At 29.2% G+C, this 18,390-nt stretch overlaps 1 protein-coding gene across 2 annotated transcripts in view; it reads right to left on the bottom strand.

Annotated features, from left to right (window-relative positions):
- The window catches only part of LOC126734463 (cadherin-99C), a 193,587-nt gene that overhangs the window by 89,288 nt on the left and 85,909 nt on the right, over window positions 1-18,390 (bottom strand). For both annotated transcript variants that reach the window (XM_050438106.1, XM_050438105.1), the window contains exons 2-3: window positions 11,225-11,294; window positions 3,969-4,034 (exon numbers count right to left, since the gene is read on the bottom strand). In XM_050438106.1, coding sequence (XP_050294063.1) covers window positions 3,969-4,034; window positions 11,225-11,294 — 136 coding nt within the window. The remainder of the gene's footprint in view (window positions 1-3,968; window positions 4,035-11,224; window positions 11,295-18,390) is intronic.

Raw genomic sequence — 18,390 nt, forward strand, 5'->3', positions numbered from 1 at the left:
GAAAACAAATAGTAGGTACCTAGATATACTTGAGGAAGTTATTCCAAAACTTCTGGAAAATATCCCTCTAGCTTAATATAACGCTGTCTACCTACAACAAGATGGTGCCCCAAGTCATCACTTTGGGCTAATAAGGGCATTTCTTGAAAATAACTTTGCTCAAAGATGGATAGGTACCAACGGACCTGTTAGATGGCCTCCACGGTCCCCCGATCTTAGATTTTTCTTATGGGGGTATATACAAGATCAAGTGTATAACAAACAATGCAATAATCTAATAGAACTTCAAGACGCAATTCATTTAGCATTTCAAAATCTGAGGAGACAAATTATTATTTTGAATTCCATTTAAAGGGTTACAAAGATGTGCCAATTTTGTAGAGTTAAGAAGATGGTGGTCATTTTGAACATCTCTTGTAAAAATGTTATTTTGTTACATTGTTGTTTTGTTATTTGGTTGTTTTCTTATAGCGTTTATTAAATTTATATATTTGTTTTTTATTACAAAAAAGATAAGAATAAAGAAGAATGTTAAGAAATAAGAATGATGCAATTCCCCATTCGTCGTTATTAACTTGTAACTTTTTATTTGTCTATTATTGTTATTCATGGCCTACTATTAAATTATGCATTTAATTTAGAAAATTGTTAGTTATTTGCGTATTTTTGAAAATAAGTCCATACTGTTATAAATTTTTGAAAAGGTGAAAAAAGGCCAATTTTATGAACTATAAATATATAGGAGGGTTGATGAGAAGTTAAATTAGAATTAGAAAAAAATAAGAAAAAATAAATAAAATAGAAATTAAAGAATATTAACCTAGAAATTCTATGATTTTCTGGCTTTGCAAAATCATACTATGCAGAAAGTCCCAGAGTACAAAAATTGGTAAGTGCACGTCTAAAGGCTTATACTATAACCGATTGCGATTTGTAGTTGTTAAAATAACAGGTTTAAGCAAGGATAGCAATAAAAAAAAACATTGTTTACATGTGCACTTATCACGTGGAATTGGGTATACTTTGCACCACTCAAGTGGTGCAAAGTATCCCCAACTTGCAAGTGGTGCAAAGTATCCCCTACTTGTCACGTCCAAACTATTTTCATTCGCAAGAGTAAAAGTTAAATAGGTAAATGGTTTTCAGAAAATGCCCAGACGTTATAAAAGGAAACTGGGATCTCGCAGATATGCAGACTACTCAGAAGAAGATTTGAAGGCATTTTGTCAGCAGCACAAGAGTTGCCGCTGAATCCTTTAACATTCCAAGGAGAACTATTTTTTACAAATTAGAAGGAACACACGCTAGAAAACCTGGATACCCATCAATATTATAAGATGTTTCGTACAATGCATTCATAGCCTTAGTGATTTTGGTTTTCCTGTTACTGGAATGGAATTGCGACAAATAATCAAGAGCTATTTAAATCGCAAAGGAAAAAATAACTCGTTTTAGGGATAATACTCCAGGTATCGATTAGGTCAAATCATTTTTAACTCGTCATAAGGACCTTACTGCAAGGATAGCCTCGAACATAAAAAGAAGTAGAGCAGCACTTAATGCAAACTAAATGACTGAATACATAGAAAATCTGAAACAAACATTAACTGGTGTAGAGCCGCATGCTATTTTTAATTATGACGAGACAAACTTAACCGATGACCCCGGTCAAAAAAAGATATTAACTAAACGTGGTGTTAAGTATCCCGAACGAATTTGTAATTCTTCAAAGAGTAGCATTTCTCTTATGATTTGTGAAAATGCAGCTGGTGAGCTTCTACCTCCTTATGTGGTGTACAAATCCAAGTATTTGTGGGACACCTGGACTGAGAATGGTCCCCTTGGTACGCGTTATTCAAATACTGCATCTGGTTGGTTCGAATCACAGACATTTGCAAATTGGTTCAGCACTCTCCTATTGCCCAGGCTTAAAAAAATTCAGGGAAAGAAGGTCGTTTTAGGAGACAATTTATCTTCTCATATTAATGATGAAGTCCTCGATTTATGTCGAAGACACGACATTGATTTTCTATGTTTGCCTCCGAACAGCACCCGCTAGATGTTGCATTATTTGCCCCCATGAAAAGAGCCTGGAGAGACATTTTATCTCAATATAAGGAAACTCATGTAGGGAGTAGATCAAATGTACTTGAGAAACAGCATTTTCCAATGCTTTTACGATCATTAATGAAAAAAAATCAAAAGAATAGCGCTGAGATATTAAAGTCGGGATTTAGGAAATGCGGTATCATCGCTTGCGATGTAACACCGCTCTTGGAGCGGTTAACAATAACTAAGCAATCTAATATGACAACTGCTAGCGACACAAATAAATCAAGTTCGTCGGATTTCGAAAACACTTTCATTAAGTATTTAGAAGATAAAAGACAGGAAGCCACACAGTTTAAGCCACGTAGGAAGAAGAAAATAACGGTTTCAGCAGGATACAGTATTGCCCATTCTGAAATTAGTTTAACAGATCTAACTGGAGCATCTACATCCACACCTCTTCAAGCTGTTGAACCAGAAATCGTAGATGATTCAGAGGAGGACATTATTTTGGACGACCACTTTCCACTAGGCAGAGATTCATCAGATGATGAAATAAATGAGATGCAAGAGATGGAAGAAGAAAAAGAATTTAATGAAAAACTCGTCTCAGGTTCTCTTGGAACAAATATTGTCGAAAAAGTCAAAAACTCTGGATTAGATGATGTTAAAAAAGTTGTTGGTGAGTACGTTTTTTTTTTAAGATCATGTTTATCCTGAAATGATAACAGCAATAGAAAACAATGGAGCGATGATCAATGCTATGGCCAGATCGATAAAGTTTTGGAAATGGCCAGAAAGACGTGACGAAATATGGTATTCGTGGGACAACGTAATTGGCGCCATTAGCCCTCCCAAGAAAATGTCCAAACGAGGCTTGTACATTGTCCCAGAATGCGACAATTGTGGTGGGATTAGTTTCAAATGTTGTATTTTTACTATTATAATGTTATAATAAAGTTTGATCATTTAAATTGTAGCAATTTTCTTTACTTTTATGCTTGTTTCATAAATATATGTAGGTAGGTAGATTTAAATTTACAAAACTTGGCCCATGAACATTTTTTCGCATTTAATTGGTGCAAAGTTTGAAATAATAACGGTTTTCTATGCACCGCAAGCATTTAGTAGCCAAATATTAATAAAATATTGAGTGGTGCAAAGTATGACTTTTTTGGGGTATACTTTGCACCACTAATAAAACTAGGTTGTTCTCTTGTTTAGGCAATATACGTAACAAATAGCTATAATCAGAGTTATATTACAACCTGCTCAATTGATATTTATAATAAAAAGTTCAGAGATCTTCTTTTGAGTGACGTTAAATCCTAACTAATAAAATAAAACTAAAAAAAATGGTGCAAAGTAACCCCGTTTACGGTATACCACTAGATTCTCCGGAAAAAATCAAGATTCTACAAAAAAAGAATGAGTTTTTACTTTTACAAAAACATTAAAAATAACGGAGATACGACGGGGGTCCCAAAATGCAAAAATTTCAAAAATGCCATGTATCTTAAAAAATAAAGGGGCTATAAAAATTTTGTTAACAACATCTTTAGTTTTACGAAAAAGTAGCACAGTGTCGCAAAAACCGATGCTCTCTATCTCTAAAAATAACGGAGATATCCCGCAAAAGTACCCAAAATGGGACACCCTGTACTTAAAGTATATTTAATTCACTAATTTCACTTACTTAAACCTTCTTTTGCATTTGCAGATATTTTACGAGACATATCAAATAAGAATTTATGAATGTGATTGTTTAACTAGGGTAGAATTAGTTTATAGTTAGTTGAAAGTAAACCCCAACAAATGAGTCTAATCGTCGAGGTCACTTCATTTAAAGTGCCTACACAATTAGTTTATTACAATTTTTAATAATATTAACAGAAAGAAAAACTGTATGTACTACTTACATGATCCTCTGCTTTCTTCTATATCTACTATTATGTTTGTTGATCCATTTTCTACTTCACATAGACCTGAAAACAAAAATATATTAAATAATCAAAATTTTATAACGCTATAAACAATTGATTTAGTATGAACAAAGGTGATAACAATCGGTGGGAGCCATTGTTCTCTATCTGTTTTCGCCACATAATGACCCTATTGTAAATATCTAATAAATGGTTATGTTTTTTTCACATACTAACGAAAGAAAATAAATGTGTATTAATATATATATTTTTAACCGCAAAATATATTATACTAGCCTGTTATTACAACATATCGGTCTATTTCAGATTACATTTTGCAAATAATAACTACTAGTTCTATTGAAATCAAAGATATTACACTTATTTTGTAACCTCATTTTTAAATCTGTGAAAATATTCGCGTATCATATAGGCTTTAGTTCGGTGGAAGTAGATTGTATAGAGGGACTAGTTTGATGTTACAAATTGCTTCTTCACATAATGACACAAGTGACCACTTTTCGCCCCTCGTTATTTAATATACTATTTCGTACCAGCAACACATACTATTTATCATATTTAGCATATAGCTTTAAAACCTTGATTTGCCTTATTCTAGTTTATATTTTTAATATTTATATCATTAGGCAGATTTCTATTTTGTAACAAAATAGATATAAAATAGATTTATTTATCTCGGGTGTAGTTAGCAACACATCAAAAATGTCCAAATATTTTTAATCATTTCAAAATCAATTCTGCAAAATGGAACCATTAATTGATAAGGATTAATATCATTTATGATGATTAAACGATTTTGTAGTTTTTTACCCGTTTCACTGCTAATGATACTGCTGTATTAGAGAAAAGACTAGCAAGCTATTTTTTTACGTTTACAGAAAATTTATTATTAGTAATAGTTTATGCTTGTCTTTTTTTATTATTTATAGAGAACTCCAATATTAAAATAATTTTATTAATTTTTTTAATACCTTTATTACAATTATTTTGGCTGTTGGTTTCACAAAGAAGGAGAGTCAGAGTATCTTTGCCATTGCGTTTTATTGAAAAGAACTTGTAGTGAATTTAATGAAATTAATACAAATATATATATTTTAAGTCGTCCTTTTTTCAATTTAAAAGAAGAGTTAGGTTATTGACTGATAGAATTTGTAGAATTTTGCACTCATATATTTGTCATGTTAATTTAGTAATCTTACGGTTCTTAAATTAACACCCTATTTTGCAAAGAAACTAGGCGAAGAGAAACTTACGACTTAAAGCAGTAACCTTTAACTGCCTCTTTGATTTTTACTAAAATAAGTTAATTCTAAAGGGACTACATTTTAAAAAATACAATTAAAATCACTAAATCTACTAGAATTCTTTTCTTGTTAAATTTACAATTTTTTATTGCACCTTAAAATAACATTTTGTCACTATTTTCTTCTCTTCATACCATTGGATTTTACGGTCCGCCAACAAGTAAACATTTTTTAAAAATCTCAAGAACTGGTATTGCAGGTTTATAGCCTTCTTAGTGTACGGCCTACATCTGCAAAAAGTTGTTATTTATATTTTACTGACAAAGTTAGGAAACAGTCATATATAATACTTGTAATTTAAGCTTTGTATTATATTTATAAAATTATTAAATACTCTAGCAAATAAAATCTAAATGTTTTGGCATTTTCTTTCTAACTTTCATAGAGACTGAAATATTAAGAATTGTGCGTTTTTAAATTAGGAATTATGGAAATTTAAGTATTCAGTTGTAAGCAATCTATTTCCAGTAGGTAAAAGGTTTTAAGATCCTTGATTATTCAAAGGCAATAAAGAATAAAAAATAAATAAAATTCGGCTTATAGTTATCATTTCATAAATATATTATTATACTTACAAGCAAGGTGTATGTTAAATATGTGGTATAATGGCACAATACGATTTCCAATTTTATAGAACACGATTCTTCTTATTCTTATTTAAATATAATAGTTTACAAAAATTATTATTTAGTTTTTAATTTTTTTATTAGGCTTTGTTACTGTAGTTACGCATGAGCGAAAAAAAATGTTCCGGTATAAAAGCAACTGAATTTATTATATCAGAAATACAGCTGAGGCCGTTTTCAATACTGATTTTAACATACGATATATAAATGCAGACTTACGCAAACCTTATCCTGAGAACCAATATTACGTATCAAGATATAATATCGTCCTCGTAAAAATGCTTTTAGAATGTTAGCGATGCACCTATAGTTAAGCTTAAGATAATCATCAAGAATCATGATGCTAGTGTAATGCATACTTGAAACGGTAAAAAATGATACGATCTAGAAAATTTAACAAGTCACCATAATATCTGGTCTGGAAGGCTTATCAAATATACTAAATGTTTGAAATAATAACATAGGTCTTTCGTTTTGTTTCATATTTTACAAATAATGGCTTAAAACTAAGAAATTAGTTCTTTTTTTCGATAAGTTTTTAATAAGTATTAAAAAACTAGAGAATCAAAAAATATAGCTGATTTCATTATTATTTAAAATTTTTTTTAAAAATGTATGTTATTTTCCGATACTTACAGATGCCTATTGAGTACCTGAATCATATTCCACTGTTTATTTTTTTAATAAAAATTTACAAAAGCGCAAGTACAAATAATTAAAGAAAATGTCAGCAAATGGAAAAAGAAACAGATGTTAAGTTCATAGGCACAAAATACCAAAATCAAAATTTTCTTATAAATTAATATTTATTAATTAACACTTTAGCCTAATAATGTATTAACTATATGAAAATGTCATTAATGCTGTAACAAACTCTATGAATTAAAGAGTGTTTCAGTATTTTTCGGAAGAATAGGTAAGTTTAATTCAAGCAAGCCAACTTTATATTATCGTTTAAATAATTAAAAAACCTAAGCCAAAACAAAAAGCTTAAAACGAAAACTCCTTTAGACAGTTTTTCTATAATAGGAGAAGGTTCTCTAATTTTTGCAGATACATTTATTTCTAAAATGTATATTAAGGAGAAAAACTCTATGAATCTGTGCGCAGTTAGCGAAACAAAGTATATCATATTTTAAATTACTATCGGAATAAACATAATACAGAGTTATTATAGTAATTTACCGGCACTCTTCTAAAAGAGTTTTAGGCCATAACACGAAGAGTTAAAAGCAAATAAAACACACGTAGTTTTTATCCACTCTACTACCAATATGGACTACTTCTTCAACAGGAATACTTTAATTTACCACTTAAAGTATCCACATCTTTACTCTACTGAAGTTTATTGTGAATTTTTGACTTAATTAAATTACAGCTAATTATAAAATTATGTATATAACATAATATTTCTTCTCAATGTAAATGCTGCCTTATACATCTACTAATCAGCTTCATGTACAATCTGCAATTTCCTAATTCTCATCTCAAAGTTAGTGATAGCAGTGGAGGCTCGTAGCTTGTAGCGTGAGAGAACAAGCTACCGACCGTAAAAAAAAAAATTCCCGGAAAGTATTAAAATATTAGGAATGCCCATGAGAAAGATACAATAACGAAACGATAAAAAAGAAAAAACGTTGCTTTATTAGCGTTCGTTTATTAAAGTCTTTAATGTTCTGTTTTCAGTTAGTTTTCTCTAAGAATGGATAAACTTGTCCTAACTATCTCAGAAAGCAATTTGTGTGAAAAGCTAATATAATATTCAATAAAATGTTTTATCAAAAATAATGCGATAGCTACTAGATGTCCTGTAAAAAAATTTGATCGGCATATTACAAGCGGAGCAGTTTCGTAATGTGCTTGGCCGACCTTTCATTGCGATTAAAATTATTTAAATTATATATGCCGATAGTGCCTTGTCTGGCTGGGTATTGTAGTTATTATTGAAATTAAAACCAATTTTAAAAATAATAGGAATTTTAAAATATTATGATAAATAGATTTTACGACCTGTGCCATGGCTCATTGTCCTCTTAGGACAAGCCACCACTGAGTGATAGTATCCTCATGAACGGTATTCCGTCCTAACTTTCTTAATGATATAATTTTTGGTATATTAAGTTGACTTTTAAAATATGACATAAAAATACAATTCCGTCAAACGCAATAACTCTGCTTTCAGTCTCACTGATTCCCACGCCGCAATTAATTAAATTAATTTACATTATCTTTAGTTAAATTATAAAAATATTTTACTAGTATGTCCCAGCGATCATATCACGTGCTCAAGTTTCTCCGTTTTTTCCGAATTTCCTATCATAGTTTTCCTATAAACGATTGATTAAATATACATTTTATATAGGGTGTCCCGGAAAATGTGGGAAATCTCTCGGATTCAGATAGAAATACGTGGTATTATTCAAGAATACTTAGTATAATTCAATAAAAATTTTCCGTGATCAACCCCTGTATGATATAACACCCTATTTAATAAAGTTCCTTAAATAATAAATATGATGGATAGCTTGATTCTTAAGCTAAAGAAAAGGCACTCTTGTACATTATCGATAAAGTGAACTTAAAAATACATTTCCAAATTCTACTCAGCTACTGTGTTTTTTCACGTGCTTCAAAAAGAATGGCGATGGCTTTGTGAAAACAAAAATAAGATTTCCATGGAAAAGTGTTAAATCTTAATGCATTCGTTTCGTAAGGTATAATATAAGATTATAACATAATGTAAATAAAGTATGTTAATACATTAATTTTATAATGCTTACGATATAGTGCTCATTTTTTGACTATTTTTATTTTTTTAAAACTTTACTATATTACTTAATTTTATTTATTGTTAATAAGAAATTCACATATTTCTATAATTCTATCAATTGCTTACGTATATTTAAATATATTAGGCATAAATGGCAATAAAAAGCATTAAGTATATTAAGAAACATTATAAAAAGTCCGAAAAATAAATGAAATGCACATTGATATAGTGTTGCTTTTTTTTATGATTATGTATTCTGAAAGTAATGAAGATCTAAATGAACACATGTTAAAGCTGCAGCAAGAAGCGGAGCATTGTCCAAATTTTTGAGCAAGATTTGAAATTTATTTTTCTAGAGGACAAGAGTGGTTGTATCTTCACAGGAAACATTTGGTCATAAGAGGGAATAATACAAACAATTACGCAGAAGTAACCATCAGAATACTTAAGGACATTATTCTTAATCGTACAAAAGGTTACAATTGTGTGGCATTAGTTGATTTCATTGCTTTTGTTTGGGAGGAGTATTTTAAATGCAAGCTATGAGATTTTGCCCATGGAAGAAGAAACGAAATAAAAAATAATTACTTAAAGCTATGTTCAAAAGTAAATGATTTTAAACCCGGAGATATTGTAACTTTGGGAGATGGATTGTATCAAATTAGTAGTAGTTCTAATATCTTTTTAAAATACATTATTGACGTGCCAATTGGTGTATGCAGTTGTCTTGCAGGCATAAATGGGTCATTTTGTAAGCACCAAGCTTACCTACATAAACATTTAAATATTCCATTTTGGAATGCCCCTGCTATTAATTTTCAAGAAAGAGCATCACTTGGGTGGCTAGCTCTTGGCGAGAAATACCCCGAATCCAAATGGTTTTTGGCCCTAAGTGAGTTTTCAGAAAATGCAGATAATATACAAGATTGTGGTTATCAAGAAAACCATCTGGAAACTAGAATCGATGCACCATCTTCATTATTTGACGAGACAATAATGGAGATTGATGACACGTTGAAAGATGACAACAAAAAGGAAGATGTAATTGAAAAAATTAAAGAAGAATGTAAAAAATTTCATAAAATGCTTAAGGAAATACCTTTAAAAGCACTAGAAAGACTTACAAACAAACTAAAAAGAATACAAACCGCGCCGCAGCTATATTCTTTCATAGACAGTAAAGTTTGTAGGGTCAAATGCAACTCAAAAATAAAAGTCCAGCCAACAACTGCTTCTCGAAGACGGCCTGGAGCCACTCATGGAAGTTCAATAATCCCTTCAGGAAGACCACCTTGTGGCAAACGTAGTAGCCAAAGTGCTCTCAAAGGTAGTGGTAAAAGTAGTAGAAAACGAAAACATAACATAAGTTTAAATATATCTTTAAATCAACGAAACGCAATTATTCATGGTCCCGCGCAATAAATATGTACAAAAGTTATAAAAAATATTGTTTAGATTTTTTTATTAAATTTTTATTTTTAATCTGTAGTTATGTAACACCTATATTCGTTACAAATGGTTCCAATAAAGTTTATGCAGTTTACTATTTTAATAAGTACATTATTTTTGCATATCCATAAACAAACACTATGAAAAAAACCATCTGTTTTATTTTATTTGCGAATTAACAAATTTAAGCATGTTTAAAATACATGTAATTGCTCTCCCCTAAATATTTCAGAAAAAAATATATAAATATTTATCTATAAAATTTAATAATCACAAAAAATCTACGTAAATTAATGAACTATAATTTAAATCGCCCGCCACGTTAATCTAACCAATCACACGGCACTTTTATCGAACGTTTTATCACGTTTTGAAGAAAAAAAAATTAAGGAATCAGTTCAATTTTAAGTTGTTTAATCTGAAAAAGTATGTTGCAACTTAACGAAATTGTTTAAAAAATTGTCTGAGTGTTTATCATTACAGGGTGCCAAAAGTTTAATCATTATAATGTACAATCTGTCCCTCCCTGGTAAAATGAACAAAGTAAATGTGTTTTAAGCACTCCGTTTTAAGAAGTCATTAGCAGTGTTTTTGTGTAAAATTTTATTGAATTATACCAAGTATTTCAACAGTTATTCAAGAAAAACTGTATAAAATGTATAATTCACTTTTCAATCAGGGTGATTTCCTAGTAGTCCCATCAATCGATTATAGAAAAACTAGGATAGAAAATTCGGAAAAACGGAGAAAAATATCCATTTTATTTTCTACCTGAATCCGAGAGATTTCTCACATTTTTCGGAATACCCTGAATGTACAGTGATTTCAAACGAACCCTTCATAACCTGTTGAAAAAAAACACATCAATTTAGATATATAGAAAGACGTTTAATTTTCTATTTGACAATGTTCTATCAATCACCTCCTCACCTCCAGGTAACCTCACTTTGATATATAAAATGGGAACACCCATCGTGTGACACATCGTGTGTTTTTTATTGTTAAGAAGTTTTTAAGGGTGGTTCGTTGAAATTAAAGCCCCGTATAAGTGGTTATACTTGCCTTAGGTATAATATGACTCACCTTTACAATGAATTAGCGGAAGAATCAGTACAGCCAGTATCAGTCTTATATAAAAGGCCATTCCACTTATCTGAAAAAAAATAAAATCTATATTTACTAATAATGCTGCACTGTAAGATTATTAAATGTTAATTACCAAATAACTTCACTTTAAAAACACCCGAACTTCAACTGAAGCTTAAAATTATACAGACCTGTGTTTAAACCTTTTTTAAGCTTTAGGGTAAATTTTTCGTATAATTTTATTATTCGGTCGACTTATAAAAGTCTAATTGTTACTTTTTGTAGGTATCAATTTCCCCGAACAAACACGTTTTAGTACTGGTTCTTTTTTATTATAAATTGGGTGAGCGAACTTGGCCTTTGAAATACATCGATGACTTAATAGGTTTTTTGAATAGATTGTCTACGCGCTTAACGTAATTATAAGAAGATTAGTTTTTCGGAACTATTATGTTCTTTTTACTTAGGTCATGTCTTTATGTACCTGAGTTCTTGTTTCACGTCAAGTTCAGGAATTATTTGTATACATTCTTGGTATCTTTATGAAAAAGTATGCAATATCCGAAGATATTATTTTCTTGTTCCTAAGATTGTTTAAGAATTATTAAGAATTAATTTTCTAAATTTCCTATATAGTTGCTTCTTACACATACACTCACATTTTTTATTTTATAATTTTTTTCTAAAAAATAGTATGTAGGAAAAATTTAAAAAAATATTAGTTTTGTAAAAAAGACAAAACTCCCTGTATAAAATTTAATCAGTTAATTTTGTTTTAAATGTTTGTTGTTTTAAGTCTTAAACATAGTCCTCCATTTTTTAAAACTAAATTTAGAATAAATTTTAAAATACCGTAGCTTTAGAATAACATCAGATCTTCAATCACAGTATGTTAAATATGTAGAATTAAGACCCTTAAAATCAATATCCAATGATAAATTACGCAAAAATTTTTGAAATTTGCTCATTCCTTCTATTGAAATATCCAATTTTTTTAAAAAAATTTCATCAAAACATCTGGGCTTCTTAGTAATAGATAATAAACTCATGTTTGAGGAATACATAACATTTAGAAAACCTTATTCGGTCCTCACAGGCATTACCTTGAAAAAAAAACTAGGAGAGTATATTAGTATATTAAAACAAAAGGTAAGTATATACAATATTCAATTTACATGTGGCATAAGGCGGCGACAACATACTTCACGTAGCATTAAAGAGCTTAACTGGCTCTCAATGAATAATAGAAGGTTATTATATTGAGCCTGCTTTTTATATAACATAATTATGTATATAATACATAAAGAAAAAAAATAGTTTACCATACTGATGTACATAATTTAAATATAAGAAGGAAACATATTCTTACAATCCCGAAGCATATTAAGAAAAAAATTCCTACAAGATAGCAGCGAAATCTGAAATAACTCACTTCATCTATGTTGCACTTGCATTTTGCATTTTGCATAATCACTGTTGGGTGTCTTAAAAAGATATTTAGATGGCAACTTCTGCAAGTACTGTAATTCGAAAGTGTAAATTCTCTTCTGGATAGATATATGCCGTTTGTACTTTGAACTATTTATACATAAAGATGTAGTTATATTAGTACTGGTAAGGGTGATATGTAGGCTCGATCGAAAGCTTCATGACCTAATCTGTTAATAATAAAAATATAGACACTATTAAATTGTTCAGCATCTTGGGTTAAAAATTAACTTTAAAAAATAATTGGTTAAATGGTAAAAACAAGTTGAGCATCATTTTTTTAAAACGTCGTTATGTCCTAAACGTTTTTATAATTGTCGTACACACATAAAAATAATTCCTTAAAACCAGGAAAAAGGTTCTTTTGTATATTTGATTTTAATTTAATGAAGTGGGTAATTGACATAAGTCAATTTCCTCAAAACAATTTCTTGCATTTCATTATTTAAATGGATTTATTTCTTTAAAATATTTTATAGAAATAAAGAAATAGCATTATTTCAAAAATACATGTTTTTAATTCAATAATATGAAGTCTTCAAATTATGAATATATGAAGATATTAAATTATCAAAGCGAGTATATTACCCCAAGACACAGAATCTTTAAAACAAGAGACGAGGTACTTGGTCTAAAGAACTGGCATAACGCGTCTGATGCCGTTCTCTGATTACTCCGTCTGATAAGTCCGATACACTTAATTCACTACCTTTTTGCGTTGTTCTTGTGTAAAGTGTGTTTCCTGATTTTGATTGTGCTAAATCAGTTGAAAGGGTTTTTTTAATAATTTAGCAATGGATGATCTGTTGAAAACTTGGGACATGGATCAAAATATTACTAAAAAAATCAGAGGTAAGTAAACAATTCTGTTAAATCATATTACTGTTTGATAATAATGGCGGCGCTCAGGCGCCCTGTGGGCTTTGATATTGCAGGATCGCGTAGGCGTAGTCAGCCTAGTTTTTATGATCCAAACCATTTTTATTGTACAATTTGAGTACTACCTATATACTCGGTCACATATTATTTTTTTGTCAAATTAATACTTAATAAGTGAAAAAATTAACTTGGAGATTTATTATTCAACATTTTAGAAAATGAAATAGAAACATTATCAAGTTTGCATGGAAGAGCATACTTGTTGAAAGAATTAATTCCACAAGTTGGCAAACGTTTACAATTTGAAATACGCTTAAAAAAATGGATCTCAGATAAAGTAGGTGTAAGTGTTAAATTTAGGCATATTCCATTTGGAAATAATAAATAATATATTATTAGGAGATACAGGATACAACAACAATTATTATAACATCCCAAAGCCTGAGTGATTTTGCATTTGAAGACGACACACAAAAGAAACTATCTGTAACTGAGGAATCAAATAATGAATCCAATGTAAAAAATACCATTTTGACACCTTTGCTGTTGAATGATTCGGAAAATAATTGCCATGCTACAATACCTTAAATAAAAAAACAGAAGACAAGTTTATTTTTTAAATTTAAAGATATGTATCTATGTATCTATTATAATTATTATTTTTGTTTTCTAAACTTAATTATTAAGATATTGGGAATTATTATTAATCAGTTGTTAAGACGTTACGTTTTCATAAATAAGCAAAATTTATATTTATTTTTTCAAATAAAGTTATATTCGTCATAATATGTGTGTATTTGTGATTGATTTATCCTCATGAATAGTAAGATATCTACAATATTTTAAAGAGATTTAAAATTTGAATCAGACAGATAATTTATTATACAGCTAAGTCATTAAGACGAATCACCTTGCAAAAGACCTGCTTTAGAATAAACTTGATCGACACCTGCACCAAATGCATTGTGGAGCAGCTCATTTCTAAGACGAATCGTCCCAATTATTGTTAACTACTCCGATATTTAATACTAATTCTAGAATTCCTTAAATCAAGAACTTTTTGGTCCACAAATTAAAAAACTGCAAACTTACATAAAAGATTTATGGTTTTAAATCAAGCACAATATACTCTTAGGGCAATTAAATACATTCTCACTTTAAAACAAATAAAAATTAATCCAAAAATTTAGTTCTTTATATTGAATCTTTTGAGTAATAATGTTAAATACTAACATATTACACTACATATATTAATATATTATAACTAAAGTTCAAGATCAGTTTTAAATTACTTTAATAATTCCGTATTTTGTAATATGGTATCCGCATCTTAAAGAAAGAATATATTTACCTTAATCGAATAAACTTAGTCTTTTTATAATAACTTTGTATACTTGCTAAACTAAAAGTATCTCTCAAGACGATTATCTGGGGATTTTCCAATAATCGTCTACTTATCTTTATATAAAAAAGGAGTACTTGAGTCATGTCTATAAAGTTTAAGAAATACAAACTTTGATGTAAAGAAATCAGAAAAGTCATCATCAAGAAAAGTCAGGATTAATTTAAAGGAAAGTTAACAGGTTTAAATTAAGGAATTCCTTTTTTGAGTGTATTTGCAGGAATGCAAATAAAAGCAAGCAACTATAATAATAGTTTTTAAATATTCGGAAATTAGGTAAAGTTCAGTTATACTAATAAATGCCTTTATACTCGAGTTGTAACTTACTTTGGTTTAACAGTAATCATAAAAATTAAAAGAAAGTTAATTAACAAAAACAAATTTCTGAATAATGTATATTCCCACCCTCCTACAGCAATGGTAGCTGTCATTCTTAATGCCATCAAATGAATAAGATTAGATATTTTTCCTTTGAGAAATAGTCTGATCTCATATATATTTTACGGTACACTTCACAAACACCAGCATATAAACCTTGGTAATAAATAACATGTAAAGAAATTAAGAACAGATTTAGGCTTTAGACTTATTAAATGTAATATGGTTTATGAGCATACAGTTTTCATACTTAAAATTATTAACTATTCAGTACTGAATACTCTAATCTACCGGTTTGTTTCACATCATATATTTAAATGTAATTGTATTGCTTTCTGTACGTAACCGACCTTAAACTGTGATAACTACGTGTTTATCCCTGTAATATAGATGAGAACAGTGCTTCTTACTGTCTTCCTTATTTATCTTCATATGTATAATGCACACTATAAATGAGGTATTACTATCGCCATATCGAGATTAACGATGGTTTGACGTCATGACTATTGATGTATACGTTTTCTTCATAATATAAATGACTTTAAATTTTAAATTACTTTAAAATGAATACCTAAATTTCTAATTTCATCAATGCGTCCTTCATAATCTAGAATTACATTAATATTATTCAGAATATGGAACTAAGTAAGTAAAACATTTCCATGAATATCATCAAGCTGAGTTTTTTCTTTAAAAGCTTTAGTCGCACATTCTAAGAGTACTTCATATAAATTTTGGGAAAAAAAACAGATCGATTCATATTAAATTTTAGATTACTATTTATATTTCTGATATTCGTTAGAATCAATAGGTATAACAAAGCTCTTGGTTAAGACGCTTTCAGCTTTTTGACTGTCATCCTATAAAATGTGCAAATATGTATTTCAACCTCATACAGATATTCACTCTAGCAATATGAGGTCAATTTTCATATATTAAACTGAATTTGTTTTCACTGAAAAGAATAAATGAAACGTTAATTAATATCATGATGGGTGGTTGAAGGAGCATATCTCACAAAAATATGATCTCTTCATTATATAAAAAAGGTTTTGATATAGCGCAGTCGGCAAATATTTATTTTCTATAAAAATACTGCATCTACTAATTTGTAAGTATGTGGCTAAATCTGCCAAGCACAAGGTCAAAAACAGAAAGAAAAAAAAATTGTATCGTTTTTTTACTTTTTATGTTTACTCCACATATCATTTGAAGTATCATTAATTGTTAGATAGTTGCAAATTTCCAATCTATTCAAACACCAACGTTTCATAAACACTAGGTTTCTTTTCATGGATCAAAGGCTTGTCACCTAGTAAATCTCCCTATTTGTATAAACATACTAGTTCCAAGTTTTCCGAATTAAAGAATCCAGACTTTCAAAATTGCTTTTACTACGGTCATCCTTTACTAGAGCAAGAAGTCGACCCCAATTACTTAAATTGATATAATAACAACCAAAAAAAAATTTAAAATATTTTTGACTTTGGGTATAATTTTTTGAAGGGTATTTTGAGTTTATTGTAAAAAGACATATTTTACATTGTTACTGAATGTATTACAATTGAATTTATTATATTATTAGCTTAAAAAGATGATTGATTTTGGTTTGATGGTTGATGGTAAAATCTGCAGAATTTTGAAGCAATAAGTTTATTTTCAGAAAAGCCAAAAATAAATTACAATAACATGAATATTGTGTATTTATTTAAACGCAAATGTAGTTAAAAAAATAAAGTTGAAATTAAAACGAAAATTATCAAAGAGAATAATTAGTAACTTTCCACCAAACTGGGCACGGAGGTAATACAATTTGTATCAAAATTATTATTATTTGTATCAAATAGAAAATATCCAGTGACTCAATTATTTCATGTCCTTTGATCTGTTATCAAAAATCAAATAAGTTTCTATAAATACTACTTAATAAAATATAACAGTCTCTATTTTTTGTATTGAATGTGATGTTTTTTGAACCAAAATCAACTCTTCTTTGCTTTTAAATATTAATTACTCCCAATTAAAAATATTTTCAACATTAAAAAGTTTCTACCTGATAATGTAACTTTTCTGGAATCAGCTAACGATATATACATTTTCTTCAACAATATTGCTCACATAAGCCACAACAAGTAGACACTTAAAAAGTTAATTCAAACATAGATCATAAAAGGCATAAAAATGGTTATACGACGTGGAACACCTGCGACGCCAGTATGTGTAATTACTTTGGCAAAGAATACCAACAATAGATTGTTAAGCTCTTTATTATTGACTGTATTGTTTGACTGTAAAAGTTCGCTAACCTACCACCTTAATTTAATTCCGTGTATAACATCCTACGCTAAAACTTGTGAACATGGTCCGTCAGTTAATTGTCTACATATATTGAAATAAAATTTACATGGAGGCAGACAGAAAAAATATTAAAAAGAGAAGCTTTTAAATATGTCTTTTCAACCAGCAGTTGCCTGAAAATCATTAACAGTTTTATTCATATGTTTTTCATATAAAGCAACATGTTTCTTCAAAGATTTTTGATTAGAATAGTGATTGTGCTATTGTAATTATTAAGTCTTTTGTTAATGATATTTGCAAGCTCCTTCTTATAAGAGTTTTAAGAAAGTTTAAGCTCATTTATTGCTTGTTCATATCTTTCTTTCTCCATTGTCTGCATCTAAGGTACCAAAAAGCCATTTTGATGCCTTCACTAATACGTTAACTAAGTCACTTTTAGCGCTATTGTGAGGTTTAATATTGTTAATCTTAATTCTGACTTCATTATTGAAATATTTAGCAAGAGTAAGCAGATCAATAGTGTTAATATGATGCATAAGCAGAGAGCTAATTATGTTTCATTGTACGAAGCTTCTAAAATTCTAAAAGCGTTTTCTATGTTTTCTAATTCTAATAGTAGTTCATCTTTTAACTCTATACAGTGCTTTTATTTCAAAACGATCCACCCTTAATAACTTTCTTAAAAAAAAAAAAAAACACGTCAAATTAGATATACAGG

The sequence above is a fragment of the Anthonomus grandis genome, chromosome 3 (genome assembly GCF_022605725.1).
Source record: "Anthonomus grandis grandis chromosome 3, icAntGran1.3, whole genome shotgun sequence".
Taxonomy (NCBI): domain Eukaryota; kingdom Metazoa; phylum Arthropoda; class Insecta; order Coleoptera; family Curculionidae; genus Anthonomus; species Anthonomus grandis.